The 12,183-nt window shown below is 37.9% G+C and overlaps 1 protein-coding gene across 1 annotated transcript; it reads left to right on the top strand.

Annotated features, from left to right (window-relative positions):
• The first annotated feature begins 6,014 nt into the window (after nt 1-6,014).
• On the top strand, nt 6,015-7,429 carry LOC141632377 (uncharacterized). Its single transcript, XM_074444930.1, has 3 exons — nt 6,015-6,331; nt 6,470-6,766; nt 7,423-7,429. The coding sequence occupies exons 1-3, from the start codon at nt 6,015-6,017 to the stop codon at nt 7,427-7,429; spliced, it is 621 nt and encodes a 206-aa protein (XP_074301031.1).
• Nucleotides 7,430-12,183: the final 4,754 nt, after the last annotated feature.

Genomic DNA, 12,183 nt, shown 5'->3' with positions numbered 1-12,183 from the left:
AGCTTAACTCCGTCACTTGGGTTCAATTTGGATGACGAGTTTGACGATGATGAAGGTTACGGTGAACCTCCCTTATTCACAGCCGAGTCGGATACACTTGAAGCTGCGATTTACGGGATGGATTCCACTGAAGAGGTTGATGAAGAAGCAGCTGAGACGGTAATTGCTCCTAGCACGGATGAGGTAATCCACTCCTTTGTCAGTGATTCCGTCGTTAAGAGCGACCAACCCGAGGTAGTAAGCGATAATTTCATTATTGTTTGTTCTGACAGTATATTGCCTCGTTTAATTTGTGCTCCTTCTTTTAATGCTACACCCTCTCATATGTGGACGCATAATTTAACGAATTTTCACCGTCCTCGTCATTTCAAAACTGTTAATCTGAATCGGGACCCTTATATATTGACAATTGCTCCCGCGCTCCTTTATTTTGTGGATAAATTTAGGAGCGCTCACAGGAAATTTGTTCGGCTTAAAAAGTTAAACATTTTTATTTCCTATTTCTGTATTCCACTTTGGTGCTACTTATGCTGTTGTGTAGCACATGCGCAGCTATTTGATAGGTTGTTGCGCGCTTTGAGCTGTTTTGATTGTGATCAGTTTGAGTGGCTCGAAGAAAAAGAAGGTCGATTTGGGACTGATGAAGCTAGCGCTAACCAGGAGGCAACCCGGCGATTTTATTTTGCATTTTTATTTACTTTCAGTTGTAATAAATGGTTTTATACCATAGACTTTATCGATGCGTGTTTTTATTGCGTCTTTGTAGAATTCTACTCGATCGAGTAAGTTTCCACTCGATCGAGTAAAAAAAAAAAAATAAAAAAAAAAAAAAAAAAAAAAAAAAAAAAAAAAAAAAATAAAATAAAATAAAATAAAATAAAATTTACTCGATCGACCGCTAATTTACTCGATCGACCACTATTCCTCTCGATCAAGCTGTTCTTGGACGTCCATTGCTTGGATAGCTTCTTGTGACGATGTTACGGAGCTATTAGTGACCTCCCATGTTCTTTGGCTGGTTTGGGGAGGTCCCTTTATTCGCGCATTTTGTGAGTTTTTCCGTCTTTACTCTCTTTCTCCTTGATTTGCATTTCCTTTCCTTGTTTTGGTACAATGGGGGCATTGTACGGTTTGGTTTGGGGAGGTTTTGCATCCATATCTCGTGTTCGCATTTTGTTTTCATTGCATTTCGGTTATCATGTTTAATTTAAGCTTGCATTGTTGTTTATTTTTGTTAAAATTCAAAAAATTCAATAAAAATTTGAAAAATTGTTTATAAAATTCAAAAAAAAAAAAAAAATTCATGTTTATTTTAGCATATAGGTTGAGTCGGAACGGTCGATTTCCATGATGAAATTGCTCTATATTTGTCTTTTTGCTTAAGCCTTGCATTGAATTAATTATCTTATTAGCTCTGTCTTATTGCATATCTACGAGTTAATGTTTAATTCATTTGAACATATAGACTTGACCTGAAATTTTGGCAACCTACTTATAATTTCGAGGAATTAGAGCCTTATAAAGCGGTGTCATTTATGACCAGTTTCATGTAGGATTGTGAGTAGTCACTCCTTGCATAACATGTATCATTAATTTGCACGTATATGAAATTCAATTGCTTTTTGCCGTCATACATTCGGGTTAGTGGTTGGTGTCACATGCGGGGAGGTGCTTACATTTCCCTTTTCTTTCATTTTTACCCATAAACTCCACATTAGCCAAATTTGTCTGTTGACCCTTAACTACATTCCAAATTTAGCTTGCCTTGTCAAGCTAGTTTAGATTGTTCTGCGGTATATTGTCTATTGTATCAAATGTTGGCGCGTATTCTGTTGATTCGGAGTTGGTAACTTATGAAGAAAGGAGGTTGATGAAAAAGACGTGGAAAAAGAAAAAAAAAAGAAATGAAAAATGAGAAAAAAAGGAATACGGAGAAAGAAAAGAAAAGAAACCGAAAAAAAAATAGAAATAGAAAAAGAAAGGAAAAATTTGAAGAAAAAGATGTTTAATTATGAGTCGGTTTCTGCTCCTATGTTCTATCTTATTTCATATGAGGAGTATGTTTAGTTTGGTTTGGTGAGATTTTATGCCAAATGAAGGGCATTGTGCTCTATTCATAATTGAGTTGGAATCGGATGTCGATATATGGTTTTGTTTAGGTACTAGCTTGATCACCTATACCTCCACATTCCCATAAATGTTTTGCCTTTTCTTACCCATTGCCTCACTTTACCATATTTTTGTAAGCCCTCGGCTGTGACAGGACCTTGTTTGGTTGGAATGTATGTACGGTAGTTAGAATTGTTTATCATATTAGTTGCATGCATGTTTATGTGGGTCGTAGTCTAGGTGAGCGACTATTTTTCTTTCTCTCTTACATATATATGTTCACCCCTTGCTTCATTAGAGAAGAGTGACCCGTGAGAGTCCACTATTAAAGGTCTTGCAAGGTCGACGATTCAGCTTTATTATAAACATCTTATAACTCGTTTGCATTTGACTGTTTTGCTATAAGTGTTAGTTTGCTTGCATTAAATTGGGTTAAGTGGGCATTTGTAGCTAGCTCTGAGTTATCTTTTCCGTTCCATTAGTTGCATTTTAGTTTACTCGAGGACGAGTAAAGGTTTGGTTTGGGGAGATTTGATACGTGCATTTTATATAGTCTTATTAGCCTACTTTATGCACGTATTTCTATGCTTTTATCGTGGTTTTATGCTACGAAATGCCCCGAATATGCTACTTTGGTTTGTTTTGTCTTATTTGCAGGAATGAACCCAAAAGTAGTGAAATCAAGCCTTTTACCATCCTTTTAGCATGCATTTGGAGGAAGAGTGAATTTGGAGCGGGAATGAAGCTATTTTGAGATGCGCATTGGAGTAAGGAAGTTAGGCGAGCCAAGAGAGTGCTTCAATTTGCTAGTTCCTGCTTGTAAGAGCCATATCTCGAGTTCTACAACCGATATTCAGGTGATTCCAATTGGAGATGAAATTTTGTCCTTTTAGCTTTCCAATGCCACCGGAATCACCCTGTTTGACCAAGTAACGAAGAAATGGCAGCCGTTTGAAGTTCAGTGCGCGAAGCAGGAATTACGCGCTGAGAAGTGCTCGATCGAGAACTATTTCTATTCGATCGAGAGCCCATTTGCTCGATCGAGAGCCACTTCTTCTCGATCGAGTGGTTTAGGATGAATAAGTACTCGATCGACTATGTTTCCTTTCGATCGACCAGTTCCTTATATGCCTTTGCTCGATCGAGTGATTTAGTTACTCGATCGAGTGGATTTTGCTGACGGGCTGGGCTTTTTAGTTATTTTCCGTCATTAGGTTTAATTAAACTCCTAATTTCTTATAAATAGGAGTTAGGTCGTCAGTTAATGTATCTCTCTTTTTATCCGGAGAGACTCTTCTCTCCTCTTTTTCTCTTGGAACGATACACTGTTACTTTGCTTTTTATTCCGGATCATTATTTCAGTAACACTTCTTCCCTTTTCTTTCTTAATTTAATGTTTAATTCTCTTTTAATTCTTGTTCTTGTTTATTTTATCATGAGTAGCTAATTCCCCCTAGTATGTTAGGATTAGGGAAGCCGTGGTAGCGATGTTTTAACTGACTTGAATAGGTTAGACTTGCGATAGGAATTGTATTAGGCAATTTAACTATTATCCGGTCGAATGAATGCATGCAGGAGACCATAAATTTAGTTAACCCCGACCTAGATCGAAAGATTGGAAGGGAAGGCTTGCTTAATTACAATAGGGTATTGCAGTGAGGGCGAAAGTTAAGTCACATTTACGCTCTAGGGCGGTTTAAGGACCGAAAGGTGACGACCATAGCTCTTCTTATCAATAGTTTAATCGCCTCAGTATTCCCAATAGTATAAGATTTGATAGCTGCCACGGTAGACCGACTCCTAGCATACTCCCTTTTCTTCTGTTAATTTCTCCTTTTTATTTCCCTTGCTTTAGTCTTTAGTTTAGTTAACACAATCATTCAAAACCCCATTCTCGTGACACCTGATGACCGAATTAAACAGATAGATAGCAACCTTGCCTCCCTGTGGAGATCGACCCTACTTACTACTAGCTATTAGTTAGTTGTTTTTAGGTATTTATTTTTGGTACAAAACGACAGTATCAATGGGGGTATCTTGGGAATCGTTATATTTGAAGTAATGTGTGTGTTGTATATGTATATATATATATATATATATATATATATATATATATATATATATATATATATATATATATATATATATATATATATATATATATATGTTCCTTGTGAAGTTGTTGGATGGAATAAGTAAATGATTGCATATAATGAACATTGTGGTACTTGAGCCTAGTTATATATGTTATTACTTGGCTTTCGGAGGGTAGTAACATGTTTAGAAATAGTATATGCATGGTTATGTACGTTTTCCGTCATTGTGTATCTTGTTTTCGGAATGATTCGACTGAGCAAGGCGGGTACTCGACCGAGTAGAGGATACTCGGCCGAGTAACCAAGCACTCGACTGAGTGTTAGTTCGTGAGTTTAAAACAGTATCTCCTGGTTGTGATCACTCGGCCGAGTAAGAAGGGAACTCGACCGAGTGAGTCATACTCGACCGAGTACCTTGTGTAATCGAGCCAGTATGTTTTATGTGATTTGGAGGTCAACTACTGGAGTAGGATACTCAGCCGAGTAGTCTCAGTACTCGACCGAGTCGTCCTTACTCGACCGAGTAGTTCACAATACTCGGCCGAGTACTTCTTTGGCGGATGATTTGTTTATTTTGAGTCGTATGCTAGGTGCTTAAGTTTTCTTGGTTATATCAGCTCAAAATGCTTCCAAAGAGGTCATATGCATACATCCAAGCTACTGAGATGAGTCTTGATGAGATCGCCAGAATGATTGAGCAGCAAGATGCGTTCATGGAGGCACTGAAGAATGTGGGTAAGGGAGGTGAGAAACCAATGGATGTATCTCAGCTGAGCACCACTATTTCTCGCTTCCACCCCTTAACTTATGAGGGCACCGGTGAGCCAAAGCTGCTTGATAATTGGCACCGTGAGATGAAGAGTTTGCTAGAGGTTGTGAAGTGTCTGGCGGATATGATGGTGGAGCAGGCAGTGTTCTACCTAAGGGATGAGGCTGGGGTATGGTGGCAGAATGTGAGGGAGGATGCTCGGGCATACTACAGGGACCAGGGACAGGATGTTATCCCATGGGCAATCTTCAAGAGTGCTATGAGAGAACACTTTGTGGTGGAGCATATTCGCCACAAGCTGAGAACTGAGTTTGATTCCTTCTCCACGGCTGATAACATGACCATCATAAAGTACTATCATCGGTTTATAGAGTTGTCACGGTACGCGAAGGATATACAAATGGGTCGGCGGAGTTTGACTCTCGCTTTGAAAAGGGGTTGGCACCAAAGATCATGGATTGGCTACTACCTGGGGTTCTCACGGATCTGAAAGAGGTATATGCAAGAGCAGGGCCCGCTGAGAGGTTTGTGGACTTAGCAAAGGAGGCTAACGAAAGTAATGATGAGAAGAGAAAGGCAGAGAATGATGGTGGCAACCAGTCGGGTCACAAGAAGGGCAACCACAATTAGGCTAGAACCTTTTCTGGCGGATCTAGTTATGCAGGGGGGGGTCTCGAACTTGGGGAAGAGGAGGCGGCCGGAGTACTAGTGATTACTCCAATCTTACTTATTTTAACTATGATGGAGTGGGTCACAAGAGGCATGAGTGTACCCGTGCTAGAGGAGGAGGGGGTTTTCAAGGGACATATCAGGAAAACTTTTCGCATGCTCCAAGCCAGAGCTTTGCTGGCAACAGGACATCTCGGTCGTGGGGTAATCGCAGAGGGCAGAACAACAACAATGGCGGCTACAACCCTAATAATGGAGGTTCCTATCAGCGTCCGAACAACAGTGTGACGCAGAACTCGGCAACCAAGCCGACTACTTCGGCTACCACGGTTCAGAGTGGAGGTTAGAAAAGTAGTGAGAAACTCTTTATGATGGGCAAGCAGGAAGTAGCGAATGATGCTCACGTCGCTACGGGTACTTTTCTTGTTCATAACACGCCATCTTTTGTTCTGTTTGATTCGGAGGCAACCCACTCTTTTGTGTCTAGGAGTCATGCCATAGCTATGGGATTGGGAGAATATGAGTTGATGAAAGATAATGTGTTTATACCTTCGGGGGAGTCACTGTCATGTTCTAAGTTGTATATGGATGTGTCCATGGTGGTGGGGGAAGTAGACTTACCGGTCAACTTGTTAGAGTTTCCTATGGATGGGTTTGAAGTTATCGTCGGGATGAACTGGTTTGGCAAGTATGATGCTAAGATAGATTTTGGACAAAAGAGAGTGTCTTTAAAGGGACCTTATGGAGTCAAGGTATCATATAGGGGGTTCACAGTAAAACCTAAGGTGAAGTTGATCGCGGTAATGACTTTAAAGTCATGTTGTAGGAAGAAGTGTCCTTTAATCCTTTGCCATGTGAGGGATATGTATGTGGAGGAGCTGTCAGCAACTGACATAACAGTGGGTGGGGAGTTTGGTGATGTTTTTCCAGATGACATATCGGGGTTACCTCCTAAGAGGGACATCGACTTCAGTGTTGAGATCAAACCGGGGATGAGACCTATATCTAAAGCAGCATACCAGATAGGACCTAAAAAGTTAGAAGAGTTGAAGAAGCAGCTGGATGAGTTGTTAGACAAAGGGTACATTCAACCTAGTGTATCACCTTGGGGTGTATCAGTTCTGTTTGTGAAAAAGAAAGACGGGAGTATGAGGTTATGCATCGATTATAGAGAGTTGAACCATGTCACCGTGAAGAACAGCACTACGCCAAATAAGACCTTCAATAACGTCCAAATAATGAAATTACCGTTTTTAAATAGAAACACGGGACCGTTATTACAACGACGGTTGTTAAATATATACCACGGTTGTACAAATAACACGCGACCGTTATATAACATCAAGAATCGTTATAAAATCTTTTAGGAAACCGTTATTAAATCTTAAGAACGGTTTCAAATCTGTTGTCGTAGTTTTCTATTGGCAACGCCTTATCGTTCCAAAACCATTGTTAAATATTATATATGATGACGGTTCATTTCGTTATCTTATCTAATTGAATGTCAAAATTTAACAACGGCTTTATTGCGTGCAAAACCGTTGTTATATTCATCTGTTGACAACGGTTATTGCTTAAATATACTATTGTAAAAGGTTTGAACTCGACAACGGTTATCGTTCGTTATCTTATATTTTTGGCGGTTTGAATGGGAGGGAAAAGACGTCAAGGATTATTTATCTAAATAAAACCGTTGTCAAATAATTGTTTGCAACAGGTTGTTTTTAACCGTTATCGTTTTTAATTTTTTTTTAAAATGATTTTAGCTTGTTTTTGCAGCTGCTAAAATGCTATTTTTTCAGCAACGTTTGTAGCAGCTGCTGAAATGCTATTTTTTCATCTGCTGCTGAAAAATAGCATTCCAGCAGTCGTGCAGTTCAAAAATTCAATCATGCATCAAAATATTACAACCCGTGATCAATTAAACCCAGTTTCAAAACTGTACAAACAGGATGATCAAAAGCCAAAACACAACTTCCTCAGAAAAACAAAAGAAGCCAACATAATGGCTCTATATATACACACTCGTACATAAAGCATGAGAAAACTATTGAGACTCCGCTAATGAAACAACATAACTGGCCCACGTATTTCTCAACTGGGTGATGTCCTCTGGCGAATATTCTAGGGCTTTGTTGAGTATTAGTGGAAACTACAATTCAAAATATACATAATCAAAATAGATATAATACATGGAAGTATACAGAACTGAACTCAATTTACGTCTGAAATTGTTTTTAAATCACACTCACCCGTATCGTAATGGTAGAAAGTTTTCTGTTGATAACCTCCCACATGGACTGACAAACGTAAAAGGCGCATTGTTTGTCATCTGGTGCTTTAGGAGACTATTATATAAATCCCACACAAATCAGCTGAATTAGATAATCAACCTCTCGCAAAAACATAAATTAAATGATACGAGTAATTATTAAGAATACACTTACTAATGGCATGATAAAATTGGGAACAACGTTGCTTTCTTATTTATCAAGTGGACATAATCCTTTTTTTTTTATTCAAAAACATTAATTCATAAATATACACACATGCCATTATTATTTGCATATATATATGGCTCAAGTCATACAATAACAAATGACATTATTGAAGGTTGTAAACTTACTCAGTTATCATCCTTACACAAGTGCCAGAGGGTTTGTCTTCGCGAGAGTCAATCCAGTACACTGTTTTTGTTTCCACTTGGATTGTCAGTAGCACCCAATGCTTCCTATTCAATTTGAGACATTGAACTGTTAGTTCATTTACACGCATCTAAGCATGTTAATAATAAATTTATTGAACCATGATTCATTACAATAATCCCGTACTATACATACACATTCTCATTATACGGGACAAGCCATAGTTTTTTGGTGGACATCAGCCGACGAGCGATACTATTGATCTGTTCTTCGTATGAAATTTTTTGCACAGAGAACGCCTTAGGACTGAAGAATCCGTAGGTGTGAATTGGGACCTTCCACTCAGCGAACTGATTATTGAGGTACCTATTACGCCACATGGAATGAAGAATATTATTGTAATTGATAATTTAAAAAAACAACATTATTTGTAAATGGAAATGACTATAGTTTTATTAATAAAACTTACTGCATCCAAATCAAAATGTGAACAACATCTAAATTGTCAAGGTCGACAAATTCCATCAGTTGCTTCGGGTCCAGTACGGCTATATCAGCTGTACCCATAATTTCCTCTTCAATGTTAATCATGACTACATCCCCTCTAGGTGACTTCTTTACAGCCAGGTTGTGCAAAGCCTTCAGCGAAGTAGTTTTCATTTTTTTCTTATATTCACACGATTCATAATAAGAATCATAAGCAGGCTTGACTGCAATAACTTCCGTTGACGTAGTAGTAATTACTTTAGCTGCCACCATGGCTTTGCTTAACTTCTGCAAATGTAAAGATTAAAGTACTTACGATATGTTATTATTCGTACCCTAATATATTTAAAGAACAAGTAATATAATTGGGAAATGGTACTTTTAATTCCCCATACTCGTCTTTATATAATTGGGACACTTTCACTTTTCTGCAATTGTCACGAAGAGGTATATCATGAACCTTAACTTGTTGATGCCGGTCATAAGCGAACACGGTAACAACAACTTTTTGTTTCCCCTGTTAATAGAACAAACGACAAGCCACCTTGCAATCGCCCTTCATGGCGGCTTTAATCAATTAGTACACATACATTCACTACCTTTAATAAATTTCATAAGTAAAAAACGTGTACCGAGATGAATAACTATAAACTAGTAACTATTACCTTATTCGGTGTTGAGAAGAACGTCTGATCATCAACTACCTTAATCTCATCCTGTGTCATGGCCTTCCTGGCTTTCTCTTCCTCTTCAACTGCCTGATATTGATCCTCGGCTCCCACCTCAGTCTCCTTTGCCATTTCCTTCTCCCTTACCATGTCCTCCTCGGCTTCCTTATGTACATTAACACTTGTCCATATAACACGTACTAATTTTCCAAATCATATAACATATTGTATATATATATATATATATATATATATATATATATATATATATATATATAAGACATAAATATTATTACCTCTTTTTCCTCCTCCTCCTCCTCCTCCTCCTCCTCTTCCTCCTTCTCCTCCTCCTCCTCCTCTGCTTCCTTTATGACTTCTTGAACCATATCCAACTCTTTTTCTGATGGCTTTTCCCCAGTTTCCAACATTCTCACCATCAACCTGGCTATTTTCTGTAGCTGTGTAGTAGAAATTAATGTTAGCATAAATAGTTATAAATTACGTTGGTTCAAATATAGTATTTATAGATTACCTGTTTGGAATCATCACCACTTCGAGTAGTTTTCCCAAAATACTTAGTGATACCAACATGTGTCGATACCCCTCTCACACGACTTGGATGCTCTGCTTTGCCGATTGCCCTAGAAAGAATGTCATCACGTCCTTGAGGCTTCCATTTTCCTTCTTGTACCTCCTTCTCACATATCCTCTACATACACATAAAACCATTAAGCAACTAAATTTTATTTAAACTCACAATTATATAACTCCGACCACCAATTTGCCGTAGGAGTGACATATTAAGTCAAACTTACAATTTTCTCTTTGATGTCCTTATCATATTCAATTTCCGTCTTTCCATTCTTAAGAGTGTGACCTTCCACCCAAGCGTCGTGACGACTGAATTTTCCAAGCTTTGCCTACAATTCATTCATCACATTGATATCCTCTCAAAATATGTATGATTACTATGAACATATATAACATCCGACTAAAACACCTAATAGTCTAATACTATAAGAATTATGTACTTACAAGTTTCATCTTAATCAATCTATAACCACCTCGGGAGCCGTAAAAGACGGTCTTTTTCTTTGAAATGTTCGCCTTGTTCCTCTCACTCATAGCCTTCATCAAATAAATTATATCGAGAAACGTAAGCATGACCAAACACTAAACTAAGTATACTTCTTTACTTATTATTATTAAGTTACCTTAAACTTGTCAGACTGCCTATAAGCGATATAACTATCCCAATGGTCTTGACTGACGTACGGATACTTCTTTGTTGGTGGTTTCTTGTTCATCTCCCTGGTTTCCTTGTTGAACAAGTGCTTCTCAGTAATCTTTAACTTCCCCAAGAACTGAAGGCTTCCCCTATCTTTTTTTTAAGTACTTATCATACTTTTCGGGGACAACGTAAGCTAATTGCATATATGATAAGCATAGTTGGTACAAGTGTTTCGGCTAATACACATATCAAGTAGTAACTTAATTTCAGCTAAAACATTTATTATTGTATATACATACCTTTATTCTGTTTATTCGCATGGTGTTTCATATTTTACTCAGTTCACTGATACGCGGCGTACCGAGAGGCACATACTATCTTACACAATAACCAATCCAACTCGCAAAATACCCGGCATTCTCACCATATGGCAGCCCCGTATCTTTATCCCATTGTAAAGGCTTAGGTATCTTTGAAATTATTGCTTCTAGGGAAACCCTGTGGCGCATTCAACCCGCAGTGTGTTGCAAATTATTCTCATCACCCGAGTCGTCGCTTGACGCATTTCCATCGTTTCTTTTCCGCTTTTCGACCATATCTAAAGCAGAAATTAATAAACAAATAATAACAATGCATACTTATAATAACAAACAAATCTCTAGAGATGAGGGTTTATTAGTTCTTTAAAGAGGAGAATCCGGATTGATCTGGCGGCAACAACGACGATGATGATGATTGCGACGGCGATGGGGTAGGCTGGTGGTTGAGGGGAAGCTCAATGTTTGAGGATATTATGTGGGGGAGGGGAAGCTCAGAGTATATATGTGCGATACAACACCTGAAAGACCTTGTTTATTGGAAAGTAATAAACACGGTATAAGAAAAACCGTTATATTTTGTTTCCAAATAGACAACGGTTTTGTTTGAAACCGTAATTGATTAGTATTATCTTCAACGGGTCAGAAATAACTGTTGTCTTAAAGATTTTCATTTTCTTTGATTTTCCCGCCAAGAAATAAAGCATCATTTTTAATTTTTTTATATACATAACAACGGCCTGAACCGTTATAACTCTATACGTCATGAACAACGGTTTAGGTATAACTGTTTTATTTTATATTTCATTGTGTTTGATTTTACCACCAAGAAATAAAGCATCATTTGGTATATGCTAGGTAATTACAATATGTTTCTCAGAAAATCTTGCTTATTTTCATTAATTTAAAGGATTACAAGTTTACACATAAAGAGTACAAACTACCACCATACATCATAAACTAGATAAATAACAATTAGAAGAAGAAATTTGATAATTAACTTAAACCATGCCTCATTATTTTTGAGTTCTACGATATCCATGGTTAACTTCTTGCATTCTTCTTTTGCCTTCAATATTTCACTGTCATTTCCCCACTTCGATTCTTCAAGTTGATGTAGTATACTTCTCACTTGAGTAATCTCGATATCCATGCTCTTTTTCTCATTATCTAACCTATTTATAACCTTCCTC

The sequence above is a fragment of the Silene latifolia genome, chromosome Y (genome assembly GCF_048544455.1).
Source record: "Silene latifolia isolate original U9 population chromosome Y, ASM4854445v1, whole genome shotgun sequence".
In the NCBI taxonomy this organism is placed as follows: Eukaryota; Viridiplantae; Streptophyta; class Magnoliopsida; order Caryophyllales; family Caryophyllaceae; genus Silene; species Silene latifolia.
Note: the sequence above shows the minus strand (reverse complement) of the source record. Positions and strands in the feature narration are given on the sequence as shown.